General features: G+C 36.8%; 1 protein-coding gene across 1 annotated transcript in view; it reads left to right on the forward strand.

Moving 5' to 3' along the window:
* TMPRSS15 (transmembrane serine protease 15) overlaps window positions 1-26747 on the forward strand; it is a 142735-nt gene that overhangs the window by 28468 nt on the left and 87520 nt on the right. The window contains exons 7-10 of the mRNA XM_055567777.1: window positions 5348-5459; window positions 16552-16658; window positions 24667-24807; window positions 25507-25656. Coding sequence (XP_055423752.1) covers window positions 5348-5459; window positions 16552-16658; window positions 24667-24807; window positions 25507-25656 — 510 coding nt within the window. The remainder of the gene's footprint in view (window positions 1-5347; window positions 5460-16551; window positions 16659-24666; window positions 24808-25506; window positions 25657-26747) is intronic.

Here is a 26747-nt window from a genome sequence, read left to right on the forward strand (position 1 = left end):
TGAGAGTTTTTCCTAGCACCACACTAAAAAGCACTTTGTAGTCTAAAAAATTATAATCCTGAATACTTAGTAATCGTACTCAGCATGGCTGGGTTATATCTGTTTTTCCAGAAGTATGCCCTGCTTCATGTCTTATTGTAACATTCAGTTCGGTTCAGTCGCTCAGTCGTGTCCGACTCTGCAACCCCATAGACTGCAGCGTGCCAGGCTTCTCTGTCCATCACCAGCTCCCAGGGCTTGCTCAAACTCATGTCCATCGAGTCGGTGATGCCATCCAACCATCTCATCCTCTGTCGTCCCCTTCTCCTCCTGCCTTCAATCTTTCCCAGCATCAGGGTCTTTTCTAAGGAGTCAGTTCTTTGCATCAGGTGGCCAAATTACTGGGGCTTCAGCTTCAACATCAGCCCTTCCACTGAGTATTCCTGACTGATTTCCTTTAGGATGGACTGGTTGGATCTCCTTGCAGTCCAAGTGACTCTCAAGAGTCTTCTCCAACACCACAGTTCAAAAGCATCAATTCTTTGGCTGCAGCTTTCTTTATAGTCCAACTCTTACATCCAGACATGACTACTAGAAAAACCACAGCTTTGACTAGATGGATCTTTGTTGGCAAAGTGATGTCTCTGCTTTTTAAGATGCTGTCTAGGTTTGTCATAGCTGTTATAAGTAGTTCAATACTATTGTAACTTTATTTTAAATGCTTTCAGGAATGTTCTTCTTAATCTTTTCTCAAATGCAGAAATTCCCAAAGTTCCTTTAGAGCATAAATTGATCTATAGAGTATCCATTTCCACTAAAACTCAGCAACTTCATAGAAAACTGAACATACAAACTGATCATGTCCTTAAGGGCAAACTAAATATTATGAAAGAGGAGAGTGAAAGAGCTGGTTTAAAACTCAACATTCAAAAAATGAAGATCATGGCATCTGGTCCCATCACTTCATGGCAAATAGATGGGGAAACAGTGACAGACTTTATTTTCTTGGGGTCCAAAATCACTGTGGATAGTGACTGCAGATATGAAATTCAAAGAAGTTGAATTGCTCCTTGCTCCTTGGAAAGAAAGCTGTGACAAACCTAAAGAGCATATTAAAAAAACATCACTTTGCTGACAAAGGTCCATCTAGTCAAAGCTATAGTTTTTCCAGTAGTCTTGTATGGATGTGAGAGTTGGACCCTAAAGAAGGCTGAGCACTGAAGAACTGATACTTTTGAACTGTGATGTTGGAGAAGACTCTTTTTTTTTTTTTTAATTTTATTTTATTTTTAAACTTTACATAACTGTATTAGTTTTGCCAAATATCAAAATGAATCCGCCACAGGTATACATGTGTTCCCCAGAGTTGCCAGTCCAGGTTCGATGCACGATACTGGATGCTTGGGGCTGGGGCACTGGGACGACCCAGAGGGATGGAATGGGGAGGGAGGAGGGAGGAGGGTTCAGGAGAAGAATCTTGAGAGCCCCCTTGGACTGCAAGGAGATCAAAGCAGTCAATTCTAAAGGAAATCAGTCCTGAATATTCATTGGAAGGACTGATGCTGAAGCTGAAACTCCAATACTTTGGCCACCTGCTGCGAAGAAATGACTCATTGGAAAAGACCCTGATGTTGGGAAAGATTGAAAGCGGGAGGAGAAGGGGACAACAAAGGATGAGATGGTTGGATGACATCACCAACTCGATGGACATGAGTTTGAGCAAGCTCTAGGAGATAGCAAAGGACAGGGAAAGCTGGTGTGCTGCAGTCCCTGGGGTTGCAAAGAGTCAGATACGGCTTAGTGACTGAACAACAACAAAAAATACTATGATAAGTAATCTTAACAATATAAGACAATTACAATTTATCACTGACACTATAATTCAAGAAAGGTGGCAAGAGGCCCTGCTCTGAAGCACTCAGGGCTCCAGTGTCTCCACCATACCTTCTGAGCCAAGTTCTCCCCTGGATTCTTTGCAACCTGTTGACAGACAATGGAAGAATGTTACAGAAGATCTTTTTAGAAATCATATCTGGAAATAAATACAATCATTTCCACCATAGTTTATTAACCAGACTCTGTAATGTGACCCATTTGGAAGTATGCAATCTAGTCATGAACCTAGAAAGGGACTGAGTAAAGGTATAGCAAACATACAACCATCTTTGCCAACAGGGACATAATTCACTTTTTTTTTTAATTTATTAATCCTGTTGTGCAGCCCAAAGCTGTTGATACCTTTCCCCACAAATATGTAGTGAGTGGACGAAGCTGCTGCTGCTGCTGCTAAGTCACTTCAGTCTGTGCAACCCCACAGACGGGAGCCCTTCAGGCTACACCGTCCCTGGGATTCTCCAGGCAAGAGCACTGGAGTAGGTTGCCATTTCCTTCTCCAATGTGTGAAAGTGAAAATTAAAAGTGAAGTCGTTCAGTTGTGTCTGACTCTTGGCGACCCCATGGACTGCAGCCTACCGGGCCCCTCAGTCCATGGGATTTTCCAGACAAGAGTACTGGAGTGGGTTGCCATTGCCTTCTCCGGAGTGGATGAGGAGGATTACTAAAATATAAGCTTTGCAAATAGGATTTATACATTCTAAAACTGGTCTTGTTTTGTTCCCTTTTTTACTCCATATGTTTTTTCTTTTTATTTCTCCTGTTTGTTGCGAAGTGCTATTGCAAACGTGATCTATATTATAATTTTAAAAACACTGGACTGATTAAATTCTTTTAATTTCATTTCCTCTTTCATTTGCAGTCTCTCTCTCTCTCTCTCTCTCACACACACACACACACACACACGCACACACATACCCCTGCTTTTCAACTCAAAGAGATTTGAGTGATATCATTATGATAGCTTTATATATTGTAGTATTAAGATAATATTAGGTATTGGGTAAGACTACCTGTCTTTGAAGCGTTGTTTATAAGATGGGAGAACTTATGCTAGTTATTTAACCCTTCTGTACCTCAGTTTCCCCACCTAAAACATCATAAGTTTGTGGTGAAGAAAACACATTAATACTTATGAAGTGACCTTAGGGAAAGGCCAGTACATAAGAAATACTCCACCAATGCTAGCAGCTGTATTTTATTGCTGGTAGGATTAATTGCTCTTCCTCACTGAGTTCCTGAGTATCATAGTTTAAATATAAACTATTTACAATAGTAGTGGATTTTCATGCATTGCCAATAATCTTGGAGTCCACATGTTTCTTTACAAACTGTGATTAAAAGGCTCCATATATCATTTAAAATACAAGCAGACATTATTCTTACTTTTATGATCAATGAAGCTAAGGGATTAATAGTCTCATTTCTTTGGTGTGGTTTGTGACAGACAGCTTTGAATGAACAAGGGAGTTTTTTTACAACTAGAAAATTGTTTAGTTCTGCCTTAAAAAGTCATATTTTCACTGTTTACTTTCAAATCATATAAACTAGCCTTAATTGTCCTTTTTGCTCCGGTAAGTATAACACACCAACTGAGTCTGTTCTCTCAACAAATCACAGATTTTTCCCTTTTATTTCCTGAAATCTGTGATATTAGGTTATTATCTTTTCTGTTCTTAATTTGTTCTTTTTTTCTTTCTTTTGTCACCTTCTGGGAACTAGGCTACAACAATCCCATTCATAATCCAATACAGTTAACTCCTACGGCATTGTTCTTAACAGACTTTGAATCTTAAAATGTACCTACCTTTTTTTATGCCTTTACCTAATTTGCCCAAAGTAGTAAAAAGTCAACCAAAACACAAGATTTTTACCTAGATTTCCATGCGCTGATCAATTTCTTTCTTTTGTTCATGTAAAATATTTCATGTCACGTAATAGCTTATATTTTATAATTTGACAGCATTTTTGTATAATGTTAGAATGGTTTTTTCCATCTATCAATTTAGGATTAGCTTATGCTAGCACTCAGATTGCAAGACCAGCAAGCTGATTTTGATAAATTTCCTTGATTTCCCTGCCCTCCATCAACACGTCTGGCATATGAGGAATTAACAACATGCCAAGAGATAAAGGACACATTTTAGAAGTCTTTATTTTAGAATATAATATCAATACGACTAAGTATACAGAAAATAACCTAAGAAAAAAATTAATGTTATTTTTAATACATATGATATATAGCAAGTATAAAATGAAAAGCTGTTAATTCATGACTCCTGGTTCATGCTTTCAAAAAGGTTTACTCTAATTGGAAATGATTCATATGAAAACTAAGATCAGTAGTCGTCGGCGGCGGCGTTGTGAAGTCGCTCAGTCGTGTCTGACTCTTTGCGATCCCATGGACTGTAGTCTACCAGGCTTCTCTGTCCATAGGATTTTCCAGGCAAGAGTACTGGAGTGGGTTGCCATTTCCTTCTCCAGGGGATCTTCCTGACCCAGGGATCGAACCCAGGTCTCCTGCATTACAGGCAGACGCTTTACCCTCTGAGCCACCAGGGAAGATCAGTAGTAATGCATGACATTAAAGAGAATGTCTTCCCAGGTGGTACAGGGGTAAAGAGTCCTCCTGCCAATGCGGGAGATGCAAGTGACACGGGTTTTATTCCTGGGTCGGGAAGTTCCCCTGAAGTAGGAAATGGCAACACAGTCCAATATTCTTGCCTGGAGAATTCCATGGACAGCAGAGCCTGATGGGCTAGAGTCCACAGGGTTGCAAAGAGTCAGACATGGCTGAGCACTGAACACTCGGACACTCTGACACTTTAACACTTTGACCTGACATAAATATATTCATGCTACATGAATTAAAAGAGAAAAGTGAGTTGCCATAGGAAGGAAAAACACATTCAGAGATCCTGAATGAAAATACTGAACTAGATTGTGAGTTCATATAAAAGGAGCAAAAGTGAAGTCTAGAAGTTGTGTGCAGTAGATTGAATGGAAAGTTCTCTTCAAGCCGCTTGCACAGTATGTTTCATTTGCCTGGTCATATTCTGACCATTTTCAGGAAGACAAATCACTTAGTACACGTAGTTGAAACTCACTCTAGCTCCAATTTAATGGGGAAAATAAAATGAAGAACATAGTAGTTATTTGTTTACATATATATTTTTTACAAATGTGGAAGAAGATACTAAAATGCAACTTAGTTATGGGTATTTAGAAATAGAATGCGTTTCTATTTTTATGGACTCTATGATGGGCTGTGTGAAAGTATCTGAAAATAAGTAATAGATTTAAAACATGAAATTTGATCTACTTCCATTCGATCATTTTGGTTTTGTGAAATAGCCTCCTATAGATTTAGTCATGAGTGTTCTATGAAGATTCATTAGCCAGTTTGAATCCCATTTCATTTGTGAAATACTTCCAAGATGGTTTTTGTCTGACATTAATTTCCTCTTTTTCACAGCCACAGCTTGTGATGGAAGATTTTTGTTGACTGGATCTTCTGGATCCTTTGAGGCTCTCCATTATCCCAAGCCTTCTAATAATACAAGCGCTGTTTGTCGGTGGATTATACGGTAATAGTGAGTGAAGTCACTCAGTGGTGTCCAACTCTTTGCAACCCCATGGACACCAGGCTCCTCCGTCCATGGGATTTTCTAGGCAAGAGTACTGGAATGGGTTGCCATTCCCTTCTCCAGGGAACTTCCCGACCCAGGGATCCAACCCAGGTCTCCCACATTGTAGACAGACGCTTTACCATCTGAGCCACCAGGGAAACCACCTTTTATTCCATGTACTTAAGTCATAAAGCCTTTCTCTAATGCAGGAAGTCTTAGCATCTTTACTAATGCATTTATTTTCTAGACAGCTGTTTCCATTAGCTACAAAGCAAAGTCTTCCTATCTGATATACTGTCCAAGAAGTTTCTCTCTCATTCTCAACCTTTTAAAAAGGAATTTTGCCCTATAAATGGGGCCATCTCATTAGGCTCTGTAGCAAGTTTTTTTCTTTTTTCCCCCATATGGTTGTCACAAATGAAGTGCTACCAAAATGAACAGCAGACCTGTGTATCTGTATATCACAAGAAACCATATTTCCTTCAGCTGCATCCTGACTGCAGAATAGTTCCTTTCTCATTATGCTTTGTATCTGTATGAAATCTCCTATGTTGTGATTTGGTCATGCAGATCAAGATCTGGGACACCCTCTATACTCATCCTCTTTGCTGTATCTTGAATAACACTTAGTTCACTTAATATATATTTGACCTCCAACTCTTAATTCCATTGATGAATGCAATCATTATGATAATCAAAATAATCAAACTGCTGATAGCTGGTCTACCTTAATATATGCCTAAGCATTTTTCACAGAGGAGTAATGTTTCTCCCAGATATTCCAAGAGAAGTATCATTTGTACTCAAATAAATATAAGCAATACTGAAATAAGCTCATTGCAATCTTTTAAAGTGCAAAACTTCTCATAGCCTTAGATAAGTTAAGATGCAAGTAAATCTCCCCCCAAATATACAGTTGACCTTGAACACAGAAGGCATAGAGGTGCCAACACCCTGTGCAGTCAAAATCTGTGTATAACATTATAGTTGGCCCTCTGTTCTGTAGTTCCCTATGGTTTGTGTAGTGTTGCAATATGCACTTTTTGAAAAAATAAAAATCCACATATAAGTGGACCCACATTCTTCAAGCCAGTACTGTCCAGGAGTCAACTGTATATTTTCTATTAAGCCACTGAAATTTCCCCCCCGCCCCCCAGAGTATTCAACATGCATGCTCTGTGGAATTCACTTTGAGAAACAAATTCTAATTAGCTCATTTTTCTTAACAGCTGGAAGGGATTTTGGTTTCCCAATCTGACCTACCATATATTTATTATAATCATTATGACTACTCAATAGAAAATGGGGAATCGATATATCAACTGATCAGACAAGGTTAAAAGACAGAGCCTCAGGTTCTTGCCAAACAAGTGATAGGAAATGGCCCCATAAATACATGAGTTCTTTTCCTGTGTAGACATATTCCAGAGAGGACATGAGGTACGAAGGGAAGATTGTTCTAAACACATTGGCATTATTCAGGGAACAAAGAACATGCTGTTCTGTTTAAATAATTTCTATTTTGGAGCTCAGCCCCATGTAAGTTATGTGATATAACTAGAAGCACACTTTCTTCTTGTCAGTGCTCTAAACAACATGTTGTTGCTGTTGTTTAATCGCTAAGACGTGTCCAATTCTTGCTACCCCATGGAACATTACCCACTAGGCTCCTTTGTCTATGGTATTTCCCAGGCAAGAATACTTGAGTAGATTGTCATTTCCTTCTCCAGGGAATCTTCCTGACCCAGGGAACAAACCTGTGTCTCCAGCATGGGCAGGTAGATTCTTTACCACTAAGCCACCTGGGAAGTACCTAAACAGCACACTATTTGTGTGCAAAAGATAAGATTTTGCATATTAAAAATGGCAGTTCTAAGTAATTCTCAAGTGAAAATTTTTAAAAATTTAATATTTATTTAAAAATATTAGGACATCATTTCTGATAATCACATTTAAAAAGATTTATAAATGGCTATTTGTACTGTTTTTAGTACAATGAAAAATATTCCATTCTTTACCTAAAATGTCAGCAGAGAGTCTTAGAAAAATCTTAAATTACTTCCTTTAAAAAAGGAAATAAAATGAATTCTAACTGACCTATGATGCCTTCATAACTGCACAATGATTTCTTCATGAAATCTTTGGAACTTTACTAATACTAAATAGTACTAATTTAATTTGTATGTAATTAATATTTAATCATCCTCCACTTCTTAGTAAAACTATGTCAAGTCTTCAGGGAAGTTTATAAGCAGACCACAATAAACAATATTATTTTTTCTGCAATAGTAATATTATTTATGCATAATCAAATTTATGTTAATTAAATATTTCTATGGTCTGTTCTTTTTACTTCCTTTCAATCACTTAATTTTTAAAACTATTTTAAGAAATCCACCATTAATTAGGGATGATTTTTAAAACCTACAAAATCTAAAATATTACTTTAAGTAAATACTGTACTGCATCATAAAATTATTATTTAAAAGTATATAAATTTTCTCAGTGTATTTTCTTCTCCAAACTGATTATTACATTAGATGGTGGTTTGTTTTTCCTAATGGTGATCAAATAGGGTATAAAAGCAATAATGTTTCTTACAAGCTTGGAGACCCAGTAGCCAGTAGAGATATGGTTATGATACAGTTAAGCTATATTTTGGAATTATATTAAGACCCAGAGTAGCAGAGTGTCAGTGATGAAGGATGTGAGTGCTGAAGACAGTCTGTGTGGCTTCAAACCTGGCCTCCTCACATTCAACATCTACGATCTCAGGCAAATGACTAAATCTCTTAGACTCAAAATTTCTGCATCTGTAGAGGTCAGGGCCTCTAACTACAGGGGTCAAAGTCATCATGAAATGGAAAACACTTAGTGCTCTATTAGGTGCTCAGTAAAAGTGGGCTCTAAGAAGAGTAGCTATTGATACAAAAATGTAAAATATAAAAATGACATTTATTTTTTTTCTTTTTTTTCTTTTTTTTTTAAATTTTATTTTATTTTTAAACTTTACAATATTGTATTGGTTTTGCCAAATATCGAAATGAATCTGCCACAGGTATACATTTAGAAAAGTGCCCTTTCCCTTAAAAAATTCATAAGGTAGCCATGGCTAAAATTACCAATTAATCTCACCTTTATAAATGCCTGTGTTTTATTGCAAGTGAGATGAGTTTTCTGAATCAGAAGTAGAACACAGCATGCGCTCATTACTCTCCTCCACCTTCAGTTATCTATTTTGAAAAAAATGAAGGGCTTCTGAACACGAAGTTTCTTAGGGAGCTTTTCTTGATCCCTTAGTTTCAAGGCTTAAAAACAGCATCAACTGTTGAAAAAAAGAATCACTATTTTCTTGCCTGGAGACACCAAAACTTTCATTAAAAAAAACCAGAAATCATCCTGAGGGGGCTGCTTATTTCTTCTTCCTCTGTCTTCTTCTTTGATGTTGGTTCCCTAAAGGTCTCAGTTGCCAGCTCACTTCCCCCAGTCCCTGAAGAGGCCTTTAGTTGGTGGAATTCTTCTAAACAGCTGCACCATCTGCTTTGTTCTTCTCTCAGTCTGGGCTGGGAAGAGCTCATGCTCCTCATACTGATCTCCTCTTACCTCTGTCAACCTCCTGTGGACATCTGAGGGTAGCCCATGAGTGCAGCATCCTCTGTATCTGCCCATCTTCCTCCAATGGCCCTCACACCTGGAGCATATAAAAATACACATCCCCTAATCCACTCCAGAACCACTGAATCTGATATCCACAGTTGAAGTCCACATGTCAGTATTTAAAAAAATAAGCAACCTGCCAGTGCTCTACCCTCACTTTCTAAGCAATAACACTGGTCAGATCCAAAAACCTAGATTTCTATTTAGATGTCTTTTAATCCTGCACTGCTGGTCATGGCCATTTCAGTGTTGTCAACCCTACTCCTTGAAGACTAAACCCTAGTCCTGCCTCCAGCCCATCATCAGGAGTCTTATACAATGAGGTAGTGCTCCAACTTGACATTTTCCTACCATGAAATTCAGAGTTTCAAAATTAACTATATTTGTGTTTTTTTTTTTACTTTCAAATAATAGATTTTATTTTATTAATTTTATTTTTATTATATTTTTAATTTAATTTTATTTTTTACACTGATTAAGACTTTAGTACAATCCTAAATAGAATTGATAATATCAAACTTTTATTTTATTGCTGATGTTATTAAGGGTTAAAAGTGTGTTGGTCTTAATTTTTTTTCTTTTAATTTTTAATTTTTTTCCTTTATCATTATTTTATTTGTGATGAATGTCCCCAGTTTCTCAATTGACTGAGTATTACTGATAACTTACCAAAAATCTGAACTTGCCAGGCCCCTGGCCAGGAATCCTGGTTCAGTCAGTAGCCTCCACAGTCAGCCTCTGAAGTCAAGAGTCTTTTCAGTTTCCTTGTCTTTGGAGATTAGCCATCTCCCTTTTTTCAGCCCTTTCAGTATTTAGCCAGCTTCAACATTATCACCCATGCTTTGCTCTGCTGTTCAGCTTCCTCTTTTGTGAAGAGTTCAGAGGAACATTGTTCCTCCAAAACACTAAAGAATTATTCACATTTCTCATCTCACACTTCAGTGAAACAATGTAATTATAAACAGACATTGCCCTAGATACATTTCCTCAATCTGAAAATTAAAATTTGAACACTTTCCCCACAGAGCATTCAACATAATGTAGATCAGCCATTGGCAGTTTGATTATTGTGATCATCATAACAACTGAACCATTCAACCAAATCAAGAGTTTAGAGATCAAATATATAGCAACTGATCCAAATTTTATTCAAGACTTAGCAAAAAGGATGTATATAAAGGGTGTGCCCAACTTTTAACCTGCCATGAATAAATCACACCATAGGAAATTTTCATACAGATGAGAAAGGAAATGTTCTATAGTCAGGAATGATTCACCTTTGTTCCCACACAGATGTATCAATTTAACAATGAAGTGAAATGAATGAAAATTCCAGAATTCAGTTTAGAAGTTGCATACCCTGGGTGAGTGCAAAGCCAAGAACAGCTGCAAGAAATGGGCAAGAAGATTAAATTCATTTTAACCTCCATCAGCACTCCCCCCAACACAGCACAGTCCAACACAGGTCTTAACTCTCTACTTCTTCCTTGGAAGGAAAGAGAAGGGTGGAACATGCGTCCAGTGTCCCAGCTTTTCCAAGAGTTTCCAAAGGAACTAGTTTCTGTTCTCATGTGTATAACTAATGGACCTGGCATTGTTTGAATGCCTGAGAGATACTTAAAACAAATAGGAGTGGGTGTAGCTTGCTATGATCAGCAGGACTTGATACCATTAGGAAAAGGTGAACAAATCAAGGCTTCTCCCTAAAGGTGAAAAGAAAGAAGTGCCGGAAGTTCCCAACATTCTAGCTATTTCAGCAACTTCCCCAGCAACTGGTGTGTACCTTACATGAATGGGAAGCTGATGAACCAGCACAATTTGCATGACCTGGTGGCTGCACAGAATAAGGGAGAGTGGGGTGACATGCTGTGGTAGGAAGAGAAAACATGCAGCCCACATTATAGACACCAGAGAGAGTAAGAAACAGAAACCACCAAAGAAGAAACCTGCCAGCCTCTTGTTGTTGTTCTTCAGTCGCTCAGTCGTGTCTGACTCTTTGTGACCCCAGGGACTGCAGCACCCCAGGCTTCCCTGTCCATCACCATCTCCTGGAGCTTGCTCAGACTAATGCATGTGAGTCAGTGATGCCATCCAATCATCTCATCCTCTGTCATCCCCTTCTCCTCCTGCCTTCAATCTTTCCCAGCATCAGGACCTTTTCCAATGAGTCAGCTTTCTGCACCAAGTGGCCAAAATATTGGCGCTTCAGCTTCAGCATCAGTCCTTCCAATGAGTACTAAGGGTTGATTTCCTTTAGGATTGACTGGCTTGATCTCCTTGCAGTCCAAGGGACTCACAAGAATCTTCTCCAACAACACAGTTTTAAAGTATCAATTCTTTAGCATTCAGCCTTCTTTAGGGTCCAACTCTCACATCTGTACAAGACCACCTGGAAAACCATAGCTTTGACTACACAGACCTCTGTTGGCAGAGTCATGCTCTGCTTTCTAATACACTGTATAGGATTGTCATAGCTTTTCTTCCAAGGAGCAAGAGTCTTTTAATTTCTTGACTGCGGTCACTGTCTGCAGTTATTTTGGAGCCCAAGAAAATAAAGTCTGTCACTGTTTCCATTGTTTCCCCATCTATTTGCCATGAATTGATGGGATCGGATGCCTTGATCTTAACTTTTTGAATGTTGGGTTTTAAGAGTTTTAAGCCAGCTTTTTCACTCTCCTCTTTCACCTTCATCAAGAGGTTCTTTAGTTTCTCTTTGTTTTCTGCCGTAAGGGTCATGCCATCTCTATATATGAGGTTATTGATATTTCTCCCAGCAGTCTTGATTCCAGCTTGTGCTTTATCCAGCCCAGCATTTCACGTGATGTACTCTGCATATAAGTTAAATAAACAGGGTGACAATATACAGACTTGACACACTCCTTTCCCAATTTGAAGCCAGTCTGTTGTTCCATGTTCAGTTCTAAGACCTACATAGGGGTTACTCAGGAGGCAGGTAAGGTGGTCTGGTATTGCCATCTCTAAGAATTTTCCACAGTTTGTTGTGAGCCATACAGACAAAGGCTTAGCATAGTCAATGAAGCAGAAGTAGATGTGTTTTTTTTGGAATTCTCTTGTGTTTTCTGTGATCCAACAGATGTTGACAATTTGATCTCTGGTTTCTTTACCTTTTCTAAATCCAGTTTGTATATCTGGAAGTCCTCGGTTCACTTACTGTTGAAGCCTGCCTTGGCGGATTTTGAGCATGACCTTGCTAGCATGTGAAATGAGTGCAGTTGTGTAGTAGTTTGAGTATTATTTGGCATTGCCCTTCTTTGGTATTGTGAGCCTCTAATTGCTTTGGAATAGTCAACGGATCTCAGAAAATCAAAAAGGAAATTAGAAAATATCTTTAAGCAAATGAAAACAAGCAAAAAAAAAAAAAACAAAAAACCTTATTGGAATAGAGAAAAAGCAGTGCGAAGTGGGATAACCTAGAAGAAAGGGATAAATTCCTAGAACCATATGATCTATTCAGATTGAATTATAAAGAAATACAAAGATCTCAGCAGACCAATTACTATTAAGAAAATTGAGCCAGTAACCAAAGACCACCCAACAAAATACTGCAACACAGTGGTTTTACTGGTGAATTCTACCAAATATTTAAAGATGAATTCATACTAATCTTTCTCAAATTCTTCCATAACTTAAAAAATAAGAGTATTTACTCTGGTACCAAAGCCATAGAAAGTCACCTGAAGAAAAGAAAACTCCAGTCCAAGACCCCTGACAAATATTAACATAAATTCACAAATCCTTTAGCAAAATACTAGCAAACCACATGCAATGGCAAATTAAAAGAATCATACACCATGACCAAGTGAGGTTCATCTCTAGAATGCAAGGATGTTTCAATATATAAAAATCTGTCCATTGATATACAATTATTAACAGATTGAAAGATAAAAATCACAGGATATACTCAATAGATGCAGATAAAGCTCTTGACAAAGTCAATAGTCTTTCATGATAAAAAAATAAACATGCAATAACTAGGAATAGAAGAAAATTACCTAAATAGAACAAAGGCCTTATAAGAAAACACTCAGATTGATATCATATTGAGTTCAGTTCAGTTCACTTCAGTCACTCAGTTGTGTCCGACTCTTTGCAACCCCATGAATCGCAGCATGCTAGGCCTCCCTGTCTATCACCAACTCCTGGAGTTCACTCAAACTCACGTCCATCGAGTCGGTGATGCCATCCAGCCATCTCATCCTCTGTCGTCCCCTTCTCCTCTTGCCCCCAATCCCTCTCAGCATCAGAGTCTTTTCCAATGAGTCAACTCTTTGCATGAGGTGGCCAAAGTACTGGAGTTTCAGCTTTAGCATCATTACTTCCAAAGAACACCCAAGACTGATCTCCTTTAGAATGGACTGATTGGATCTCCTTGCAGTCCAAGGGACTTTCAAAAGTTTTCTCCAACACCACACTTCAAAAGCATCAATTCTTCGGTGCTCAACTTTCTTCACAGTCCAACTCTCACATCCATACATGACCACTGGAAAAACCATAGCCTTGACTAAACGGAACTTTGCTGGCAAAGTAATGTCTCTGCTTTTTAATATGCTATCTAGGTTGGTCATAACTTTCCTTCCAAGGAATAAGCATCTTTTGATTTCCTGGCTGATATCACCATCTGCAGTGATTTTGGAGCCCAAAAAATAAAGTCTGACACTGTTTCCACTGTTTCCCCATCTATTTCCCATGAAATGATGGGACCAGATGCCAAGATCTTCGTTTTCTGAATGTTGAGCTTTAAGCCAACTTTTCACTCTCCACTTTCACTTTCATCAAGAGGCTTTTTAGTTCCTCTTCACTTTCTGCCATAAGGATGATGTCATCTGCATATCTGAGGTTATTGATATTTCTCCCAGCAATCTTGATTCCAGCTTGTGCTTCTTCCAGCCCAGCATTTCTCATGATGTACTCTGCATATACAGAGGACAAGATCTTATATATAGAAAACCATAAATTTCACCAAAAAAGAGAAAAAATATTGAGTAATAAAATAATTAAGAAAAGTTACAGGATACAAAAATTCACATAGAAAGATCACTGGTGTTTCTACACACTAATCATGCAAAAAGGAAATCAGGAAAATAATCCCATTTACAATAGCAGTGAAAAGAATAAAGTATAATACTCACAAATAAACTTAATCAAGCAGGTAGAAGTTCTAAACAGTGAAAATAAACATGGCTTACGGAATTTAAAGACAAATGGAAAGGCATGTCACATTCATGAATTGGAAGCTAATGTCATTAAAATATAGTAACATAATATAATAATGTCCATACTACTGAATGGAGAAGGCAATGGCACCCCACTCCAGTACTCTTGCCTGGAAAATCCCATGGACGGAGGAGCCTGGTAGGCTGCAGTCCATGGGGTCTCTGGGAGTCAGACACGACTGAGCGACTTCACTTTCACTTTTCACTTTCATGCATTGGAGAAGGAAATGGCAACCCACTCCAGTGTTCTTGCCTGGAGAATCCCAGGGATGGGGGAGTCTGGTGGGCTGCAGTCTATGAGGTCACACAGAGTTGGATATGACTGAAGCGACTTAGCAGCAGCAGCAGCAACTACTTTGAAAATGATCTACAAGTTTATCACAATCCCTATCAAAGTCCCAATGACTTTAAAAAAAAACTTGGAAAAAATAACCCTAAAATTCACATTGAATCACGAAGGACCCAAAATAGCTAAAACAATTTTGAGAAAGAGAACAAAGTCTCACGTCTTGATTTCAAACTATATTACAAAGCTACTATGGTAATCAGTACGTATGCTGCTGCTAAGTCAGTTCAGTCGTGTCTGACTCTGTACAACCCCATAGATGGCAGCCCACCAGGCTCCCCTGTCCCTGGGATTCTCCAAGCAAGAACACTGGAGTAGGTTGCCATTTCCTTCTCCAGTAAGTATAGTTCCAGCATAAAAATAGACATATAGACCAATGGAGAAGAACAGAGAGGACAGAAATAGCCCACACATATATGATCAAATCATCTTTAACAAGGATGGAAAAACCACACGATGGGGAAACAGCTTTCTCTTCAACAAATGGTGTTGGTAAAACGAGATATTCTAATGCAGAACAAAATTTGCCTTTATCGTACACCATACACAAAACCAACTCAAAATTAATTAAAGGTTTAAATGTAAGACCTGAAATTATGAATCTCATAGAAGAAAATATGTAAGAAAAACTTCATAGCTTTGGTCTTCACAATGATTTCCTGAATTTGTAAACAAAAGCACAGGCAACAAAAGCAAAAAATCAACAAATGGCAGTACATCTCATTAAAAACCTTCCGTACAGTAAAAGAACCAGTAACATGAAAAGGCAACCTAAGGAATGTAAGAAAATATTTGCAAACCACTTTCTAATAAGGAGTTAATATCCAAAATATATAAGGAACTCCTTCAAAGGCTCAATAGCAAAATAAACTAAATAAACATTGGGCAAAAGTCTCAATAGATATTTCTTTTTTTAAAAAGACATACGAATGGCCAACAGGCATTGCTCAACCTCAATAATCATAATGGAAATGCAAATCAAAATAATAATGGTCATTATAAAAAAAATCAGAACATTATAAATATTGGTGAGGATGTGGAAAAACTGGAACACTTGTGTGCTGTTAATTGGAATGTAAAATAGTATAGTCATTATAGAAAGCAGTATGAAATTTCCCTAAAGACATAAAAATAGAATGACTATATGATCTAGCAATCTGATTTGAGTATTTATTCAAAAGAATTGAAATCAAGATCTCTAAAAGATACACACTCCCATGTTCATTATAGCATTATTCACAAAAGCCAAGAGGTATATACAGCCTAAATTAGAAACAGCCTAAACTGCCTAAAACATTTATTACTAGCCTAAATTTTTATTGACACTAGCCTCAATTTTTAAAGAAACTATGGTTTCACTATATACACAGTGGAATATTATTCAGTCATTAAAAGAGGGAAATCCTATCTTTACAGGAGAAGAAAAACCTGTGATAACATGGTTGCACCTTAAGGACATTATACTAAGTGAAATAAACCAGTTACAGGAGGACAAATCTTGCATGATTTCACTTACATGAAGTATCTAAAGCATTCAAAATCATAGAGACAAAAAGTAGAACAATGCAAACAGTGGGGAGTTACTGATCAATGGATGCAGAGTTTCAGTCATGCAAATTAAGAGTTCCAGAGAGCTGAAGTACAATATTGTGTTACAAATACCATTCTTTACATTTAAATATTTGGTGAGTGTCCATCACAAGTTATATATTTTTATTACAATTGGAATAATACATTCAAATTTGAGAATGCATTGAATTGTGCCAACTGTTGAATGTGTAATAATCTATTTATTTTTTTGCTTTTAATTTAGTGTAAACCAAGGACTTTCCATTCAACTGAACTTCGATTATTTTAATACATATTATGCAGATGTATTAAATATTTATGAAGGAATGGGTTCAAGCAAGATTTTAAGAGGTAAGTTAAAGCAAATATACAGTCCATTATCAAAATGAAAATATGTACAAAATTTATGGAGTAGATTGTGCTTTCACTTTGATTTTGAGCTGAATATGAATTTGTACTTTGTTTCTAAAAGGAAAAACTGATCTTCATTATAAAAATTAATAATTTAGTGCTCTGTGTAATCAATCTTCTTAGTAATAAAAGAGATATTGTTTCACATGATCCTCTTCATGTGGAATTTTACTCTACCCCGTGTTACTTCTCATTAAGCAAAATTCAAACAAACCCTAAAAATGACTTTTTCTTCAACATCTGATTTTTTTTTTCTCTTTTTAATATGCACTGTGGTTCTCAGGCTCTTTCAGGACTATTACCAGTAAAATGGATAACACAATGAGATCAAGATGTAAGCGCTTTAAATGGATGGTGTGGGTGGTATTGTGCAACCATTTGTCATTGTGGACATAGACATCAGTGGGAGCTGAGAAAAGGCAGGGAAAGCACTAATAATATATGTGTGGCTACCCAAATTTATACCATCTAGTCCCCAAATGCATAGACCTATTCATGGTAGCCAGAAAAATGGGAGTGAAAATAAAATAGGTATGAAGAAGGAAATAAAATAAGGATGAATGTGGCAGTGAAATCCAGGGAATAACTAGTTTTGCTCACACTTTTGAGAAATAATCAAGTGCAGAGCTAAGATGAGGTTACAAGTGGTATCTCTTATTAAAGTTTAAGTAATAGCTACATATATTCATGAATGCCAAGTCATTTCAGTCGTGTCTGACTCTTTGCGATCCTATGGACTATAGCCCGCCAGGCTTCTCTGTCCGTGGAATTCTCCAGGCAAGAATGCTGGAGTGGGTTGCCATGCCCTCCTCCAGGGGATCTTCCTGACTCAGGGATTGGGTCTGTGTTTCCTGCAGCTCCTGCATTACAGGTGGATTCTTTACCACTGAGCCACCAGTATAGCTGAGCTGTATATATATATATATATAATTTTGGATTTTAAATTGCAACTATGAGTAATGAAAAGTAGATCCTATCTAACACATGCTTTGATTGACTTATTGATCTGAGAAATATTTGAGCATATGATAATAACACATACCTTTTTATTGGGTGCTTTCAATATGGAACTCAACATACTGAGTGCTCTTTGTGGATACCTTATTTAGCATTTTTAATAAATCTGCAAAATATGCATTACATGAGAGGAAAGTGATGTCCAAGAAGTTAAATGATGACAAGTCCACAAAGGTAGTTAGTGTTGGAGATAGAAATCAGACCCAAACACTCTCGACTTCAAACACAATGTATTAATTTATTGTGCTTTAAAAGCTCCAAGTACAAATATAATAATGAGTGTACATAAAACAGATGAACTCATGGTAAGTCACATTTGGCTTAAATAAATGGGCCAGTCATTTCATAATCTACTTATTTCTGTAGTTGATAAATCAGGTTCATTCAAATTATGTCAACATAAATATTTACATAGCTGGATAAATAAGCCAGCTCATATAAATTTCTCCAAGGGCTAATGTGATGTTAATAATAAAATTTAGCATGCTTTGATCACTTGAAATATTCAAAGTAGTATAATCATTACCTTAACTCAAAAAAATGCTCCTGTGAACCATATTATGTAGGTGCTGTTACAATCTTTATTTTATGGATGATAAAAACTAAATTCATAGAGGTTAACTGGCCAAAAGTGGTAGGTGAAATTACCCTCATGCTCTCTTCTCTTCAGCTACAATTTGCCTGAATGCTATTTTTACTTATTTTCACATGCTTAGATCATCAGAAATATATAACAAAATCTTTGAGTCATTAGATATAGTGATATGAATAATGCATAAATAATTATCACAAATATCCAATAAGAAAACTAAATATACAAATAGAAAATAGAAAAAAAATTAATTTAAATTATAATAAATAGGTAGTTGTTTAGTTTTTAGGGTCTTTTTGAAATATGAAAATATTTCAAAGTTTTTTTAATTAAATATATTAATTTAACTTGAAAAAATATGAGAAATGGTATTGTTATTATAATTACATTTTACATTTTAAAATAATACCTTGTTGAAGATACGTAAAACTATCTTACCTCTAGATTCTAGCACATGCCTGATATATTGTAAAAACTTTGTATTTTTTTATTTAAATTAAAATCTACAGGTTGATATGGTATATAGTAGTTAATCAATGGACATCAATAACATTTCTTACAGTTTTAAAGGTATTTTGTTTTTTAAATATGCTGATACTTTTATCTATTTTCTAAATATTTCAGTAAGTTTCTTTCTGTGAGAGATATGTACAAATTCATTTTATTAAATTACAATTCAGAATAAAGATAATTACCTTTATAACATGGAAATAAACAGATATTTAATTAAATCAATGAAAATAAGATTATATAATGAAATTATAAGAAAATACAAGTTTCCAGCACCATAAAATAGCTATTACATACTTGATTAGGAATATGTCAGTATAAACAAATTTTAAAGGCATTTTTCAGTCATTTTTATATAAAGTCATGATGTAAAAGTTCTCTTGTGGAAAGTTTCAGAGGATGATGGGCATTTCATAAAGACAGACAGTATAGAGAGCAGTAGGAAGTATTTGGAAATACTTATTTCCAAGTAAGTATGGGAATCAGGGTAAATTAGAATAAATTAACAGGATAGTTAAAAAATGTTTTCTTTATGTTGTAGTTATAAAGCTACAATATTAAATTCATTAGTGTTAATTGTTATCAGTGCTGGGTATTGAAATGGTTCAGTTCAGTTCATTCGCTCAGTCATGTCCGACTCTGCAACCCCCTGGACTGCAGCATGTCAGGCCTCACTGTCTATCACCAACTCCTAGAGTTTACTCAAACTCATGTCCATTGAGTCGGTGATGCCATACAACCATCTCATTCTCTGTCTCCCCCTTCTCCTCCCACCTTAAATCTTTCCCAGCATCAAGATCTTTTGCAATGAGTCAGTCATTTGCATCAGGTGGCCAAAGTATTGGAGTTTCAACTTCAACATTAGTCCTTCCAATGAACACTCAGGACAGATCTCCTTTAGGATGGACTCGTTGCATCTTCTTATAGTCCAAGGGACTTGCGAGTCTTCTCCAACACCACAGTTCAAAAGCATCAATTCTTCAGTGCTCAGCTTTCTTCACAGTTCAACTCTCACATCCATACATGACTACTGGAAAAACCATAGCCTCGACTAGACGGACCTTTGTTGGCAAAGTAATGCCTCTGCTTTTTAATATGCTGTCTAGGTTGGTCATAATTTTCTGTCCAAGGAGAAAGCATCTTTTAATTTCATGGCTGCAGTCACCATCTGCAGTGATTTTGGAGCCCCAGGAAATAAAGTCTGCCACTGTTTCCACTGTTTCCCCATTTTTGCCATGAAGTGATGCGACCAGATGCCATGATCTTAGTTTCCTGAATGTTGAACTTTAAGCCAACTTTTTTACTCTCCTCTTCCACTTTCATCAAGAGGCTCTTTATTTCCTCTTCACTTTCTGTCATAAGGATGGTGTCATCTGCATATCTGAGATTTTTTATATTTCTCCCGGCAATCTTGATTCCAGTTTATGCTTCATCCAGTCCAGGGTTTTTCATGAGGTATTCTGCATATGAGTTAAATAAGCAGGGTGACAATATATAGCCTTGAAGTACTCCTTTTCCTATTTGGAACCAGTCTGTTGTTCCATGTCCAGTTCTAACTGTTGCTCTCTGATCTGTATACAAATTTCTCAAGAGGCAGGTGAGGCAGTCTGGTATTCCCATATCTTTCAGAATTTTCCACAGTTTGTTGTGATCCACACAAAGTCTTTGACATAGTCAATAAAGCAGAAATAGATGATTTTTTTTCTGCAACTCGCTTGCTTTTTCAATACTCCAGCAAATGTTGGCACTTTGATCTCTGGTTCTTCTGTCTTTTCTAAAACCAGCTTGAACATCTGGAAACTCACAGTTCACATATTGTTGAAGCCTGGGATGGAGAATTTTGAGCATTACTTTACTAGCGTGTGAGATGAGTGCAATTGTGTGGTAGTTTGACCATTCTTTGGCATTGCCTTTCTTTGGGATTGGAATGAAAAACGAAACTTTCCAGTCCTGTGGCCACTGCTGAGTTTTCCAAATTTGCTGGCATATTGAGTGCAGCACTTTCACAGCATCATCTTTCAGGATTTGAAATAGCTCAACTGGAATTCCATCACCTCCACTAGCTTTGTTTGTAGTGATACTTCCTAAGGCCCACTTGACTTCACTTTCCAGGATGTCTGGCTCTAGGTGAGGGATCATACCATCATGATCATCTGGGTTGTGAAGATCTTTTTTGTACAGTTCTTCTGTGTATTCTTGCCACCTCTTCTTAATATCTTCTGCTTCTGTTAGGTAGATACCATTTCTGTCCTTTATTGAGCCCATCTTTGCATGAAATGTTCTTTTGGTATCTCTAATTTTCCTGAAGAAATCTCTAGTCTTTCCCATTCTATTGTTTTCTTCTCTTTCTTTGACTGATCATCGATGAAGGCTTTCTTATCTCTCCTTGCTATTCTTTCAAACTCTGCATTCAAATGGATGTATCTTTCCTTTTCTCCTTTGCTTTTCACATCTCTTCTTTTTACAGCTATTAGTAAGACCTCCTCAGACAGCCATTTTGCATTTTTCATTTCTTTTTCTTGGGGATGGTCTTGATCACTGCCTCCTGTACAGTGTCAGGAACCTCCATCCATAGTTCATCTGGCACTCTATCAGACCTAGTCCCTTAAATCTATTTCCCACTTCCATGGTATAATCATAAGGGATTTGATTTAGGTCATACCTGAATGGTCTAGTGGTTTTCCCTACTTTCTTCAATTTAAGTCTGAATTTGGCAATAAGGAGTTCATGATCTGAGCCACAGTCAGCTGCCGATCTTGTTTTTGCTGACTGTATAGAGCTTCTACATTTTGGCTGCAAAGAATATAATCAATCTGATTTCAGTGTTGACCATCTGGTGATGTCCGTGTGTAGAGTCTTCCCTTGTGTTGTTGCAAGGTGGTGTTTGCTATGATCAGTGCATTCTCTTAGCAAAACTCTATTAACCTTTGCCCTACTTCATTCTGTACTCCAAGGCCAAATTTGCCTGTTACTCCATTTGTTTCTTGACTTCCTATTTTTACATTCCAGTCCCCTATAATTAAAATTATAGAAGATGATAAATAGTCTGTTAATATTTTATTAAAAATACATAGATATATATTTATGAATCTGCAAAGAAAGACAACAAAAACTGCCTATATGAGAATGTTGAAAGTAATTTCAAGTTGCCACTCTCAGAAATTCATTTTGTGTGTGTGTGTAGTTATTACTCTTTTCTTTATATCCTAAATGCTTAGCTGTTATTCCATTCCCAAAGGACTGTTATTATCATATCCTTAGTATTGGAGCTTATAGTTTAAGACCATGTTTTTAAAACTGAATCACACAAAAGTGGGCACAGTATAGCTGAAGATATGTAATAAACATAATGGATCTTCTTGAGGCTCGTCTTGAATTGTCAACTTGTCTTATGACAAAAATAATCACATTGTGGTGTGGGTGTATTAGTCACTCAGTCATGTCCAACTCTTTGCAATCCCATGGACATTAGCCTGCCAGGTTACTCTGTCCATTGGATTTCCCAGGCAAGAATATTGGAATGGGCTGCCATTTCCTTCTCAGGGTATCTTCCTGACCCAGGGATCAAACCCACGTCTACTGCATTGGCAGGCGGATTCTTTACTACTGAGCCATGAGGGAAGTCCCTATTGAACCAATAGCCACAGTCAGATCCTACCAGAAGTCATTTTCCCCAAAACCTTTATTGCTATAGAAAAGAAAGCAAGAAAGATAGGCAGATAGGTTTGAAGCAAAATTTCTTAAATATTCACATCCTTTAAGCAACTAGATATTTAAGGACTACATAAAGTTTCAATATGGGAACCATTGAATTGTGTGTGTTAGCCGCTCAATCATGTCCAGCTCTTTGCGACCCCATGGACTGTAGACCATCAGGCTCCTCTGCCCATGGAATTCTCCAGGCAAGAATACTGGACTGGGTTGGCATTCCCTTCTCTGGGGCATCTTCCCTACCAAGGGATTGAACCCCAGTCTCCCGCATTGCAGGCAGATTCGTTACCATTTGAGCTACCAGAGAAGCCCAACCATTTAGACTGCACAGTTACATGTGCTAGTAGAAGGAATCCAAATAACCAATGTAATTCTTCATGAGAAAATACTGAAAGAATGACATACAACTTTATTGGGAAAAAGAGTAAGATATAAGTGAAAGCTTATCCATGGCTTTCTTTCCATTAGATGTGACTGAAATTGTCATGCATGTATCACATTTTTCACTAATTTCTACACAATAAGCACAAAATTTTTCAGTAGTTTTGAAAGTATTTTTCTTTGGAACTCAATAAGTAACAGTGATGCTTTGTCTTCAACTTATAAGCATAATAACTTTCATAAACTTGAATCTGATACCCAGTTCAAACTGTTACACTAAAATTTAAGCTACTGTTTCCTACCCTATTTTATTATTCCCACTAAGAAACTTTTTAGATGTTTTTACCCCCTAGCTGCTCACCCATGAAATTTTAATATTTCAGATATTGTCTATACCTGTACTGTATGAATATCTAAGAATTTTTCTTCTGCTTCTGATAAAAATTTTACCACTTATAGTTTTTTAACAATTATAAAAACTAAGAATTTTTCTTCTGCCCCTGAGAAAAATTTTACCATTTATAATTTTTTACCAGCTAAGAGGCAATATCACCCTCTTTGAGAATGTATGTGCTAAAAACAAATTTTTATAAAAATAAAATATTATATAATAATGCTTTTTAAAAATCATCATGTGAGTACTTATTTCTCAAGCACTATATAAATTTGTGAGAATCAAAGATTTTGAAAGATAATATCTTTTGTAGCTAGAATTAAGATAGAAAAGTGACTAGATCAATATGGGCTTCCCTGGTGGCTCAGACAGTAAAGAATCTGCCTCCAATGTGGCAGACCTGGATTCGATCCCTGAGTTGGGAAGATCCCCTGGAGGGGGGCATGGCCACCCACTCCAGTATTCTTGTCTGGAGAATCCCATGGACAGAGAAGCATGGCAGGCTATAGTCCATGGGGTTGCAAAGAGTTGGACACGACTGACCGACTAAGCACAGCACACAAGATCAATATAAAATTCTGTAGAAATAATACTTAAGTTGTAGAAACAATACGTAAGTTGCCTAGGATTTTTTTAAGGTCCTCAGTTCAGTTCAGTTCACTTCAGTCGCTCAGTCATGTCCAACTCTTCTCGACCCCATGAATCGCAGCACACCAGGCCTCCCTGTCCTTCACCAACTCCCGGAGTTCACTCAGACTCACGTCCATCGAGTCAGTGATGCCATCCAGCCATCTCATCCTCTGTCGTCCCCTTCTCCTCCTGCCCTCAATCCCTCCCAGCATCAGAGTCTTTTCCAATGAGTCAACTCTTTGCATGAGGTGGCCAAAGTACTGGAGTTTCAGCTTCACATCATTCCCTCCAAAGAAATCCCAGGGCTGATCTCCTTCAGAATGGACTGGTTGGATCTCCTTGCAGTCCAAGTCCTACAGTTATGTAAATAAAGAGACAAACAGATACCCTTATTTCTATTATTTTGGTGAAGTTTAGCCCCTGTTAGTATAGCATGGGAAATACTGATAGTATTAAAGTCATTTTTTGTTTCATAACTTTTTAACTTATGTACTTCTAATTTGAAACATTATTATAATAGAACAAGGGACACTTTATTTCAAATAAATTAATTTTAGGACTAATGCTTTCAGTTAACCTTAGGATCAGATAAAAAGATTGATAGATCAATAGAATGATGAATGGATAGATGAATGATGAACACATCAATAGATAAGTGAATAGATACATATGTACATATAACATTCTTCTTCTTCTTTTTTTTTTTTTTGTAGCTTCTCTCTGGTCAAATAATCCTGGCATAATTAGGATTTTTTCCAATCAAGTTACTGCCACTTTTCTTATACAATCTGATGAAAGTGATTATATTGGCTTCAAAGTAACATACACTGCATTTAACAGCAAAGAGCTTAATAGTAAGTACTGTTTATTCCTTAGCCTTTGAATCTTCAAGTACTTTAATGCTGTAGTGGAATTTTAAAAGCAACAGAACCTAATATTTTAGAAAAGGATCATTACCCATTTCATTGTGCAAGTTTCTTCAATGAGTATCTCTTACGTATACCTTTCTCCACTTGATACTTGGAAAGAAATGAGAATTCAGAAAATCACTCACATCCTTCAAAACAATGAAATAACCAATTTGAAAAAATATATAACAATAGAAAAATTAAATTAAACTTTTATATACTGCAAGTATTCAAAGATTTAAAATTAGCATAAAACTAATTGTGAGAATGTTCCACATCAATTCAGTTTTGACCAGAGTATTAAATTTAGTAAATAGATAGGGGGAGAAAAAAATGGGACAGAGTTTATGCAGGTAAGTCAACAGAGGTAAGCTATAAAATTTAAAGAACAATAAGAACAAAAGGCTTGTCTTGGCTAAAGCCCTAATGAGGCATAAGAAACATATTAACACTGTTGGCAACAAAAGCTGGTGTTTGTTTTTTTTTTTTTAACTTAATCATATTAAACAGCCAGCATTAATTAAGAAAAATAATTCTGTGCATGCCACTTGATTATAAACTGTATGAGTATATATTATTTTCAATTCAATCTATTATAATTAGTCATATTGTTGACTCAATTTGAAGCAAATTTTTAATTTACAGATTATGAGAAAATCAACTGTAATTTTGAAGATGGCTTCTGTTTCTGGATCCAGGATCTAAATGATGACAATGAGTGGGAAAGGACTCAGGGAAGCACCTTTCCTCCATCTACTGGACCAACTTTTGACCACACTTTTGGCAATGAGTCAGGTATAATTCATATTTAATTCAGAAACCAAGAAAAAACTGTGGCATCTTGTTCCACAGTTCAAATTGAGCAGTATTAAATGCAAGACCTTTTTTTCTTCAGATTTTTTTTAATCATTCCTAATAAAATGAATTTAACTGAAAATGGTATCAATTAGGCAAGTAAAAGTATTTCAAGAAATATATTTTTTACCCTATATATTCATGAAATGTTGAAAAGAACACAGGCCATTAGAGACAAAGAGACTTGGACTGTCACCCTAGATTTGCCACTTATTATTAACTAAGTGGACTTGTGGGAGGTAATTAACTTTTCTGAGCTTTGGTCTACTATGCCGTAATTTCATTTTCTCATTGTTCACTGCTAGTATATAGAAATCCAGTTGATTTTGCATATTGACCTTGTGCCTTGCAGCTTTGCTGAAATTAGTTTTTTAAGACTTTTCAATAGATCAATATCATACCATCTTGAAATACAGATAACGAGGCAAGTTTACTTCTGATAAGCCTTCTTAGACTGTTCAGGCTGCTGTAACTGAATTCTAGAGACTGGTTTTCTTAAACAATCAATATTTATTTTTCACAATTCTAAGACAGGAAGTCCGAAGTCAGAATGCCAGCATGGTGTGGTTCTGATGAGAGCCCTCCTTTTGGTTCACCGACACCAGCCTTCTTACTATATCCTCATGTAGCAGAGAGAGAGAATGTAAGAGAGAGATCTCTCCTGTCTCTTCTTACAAGATCACTTATACCATCATGAGGGCTCACCTTCATGAAAAGATTACCCTCCAAAGGACCCATTTCCACTCTCATCACATTGGGGTTTAGGGTTTCAGCATATTGAGGGCAGGAGGGAGACCACCATTTAGACCATAACAGAAAAACTATGGAAGATCTGATTCTAAAGCATGGTCCTAGAGGATGAGATGGTTGGATAGCATCACCGACTCAATGGACATGAGTTTGGGTAAACTCTGGGAGTTGGTGATGAACAGGGAAGCCTGGCCTGCTGCAGTCCATGGGGTCACAAAGAATCAGACACGACTGAGCGACTGAACTGAACTGAACTGAACTGAAGGGAAAGGTGATGTTTT

This window comes from Bubalus kerabau, chromosome 2 (genome assembly GCF_029407905.1).
Source record: "Bubalus kerabau isolate K-KA32 ecotype Philippines breed swamp buffalo chromosome 2, PCC_UOA_SB_1v2, whole genome shotgun sequence".
NCBI classification, from domain to species: Eukaryota; Metazoa; Chordata; class Mammalia; order Artiodactyla; family Bovidae; genus Bubalus; species Bubalus kerabau.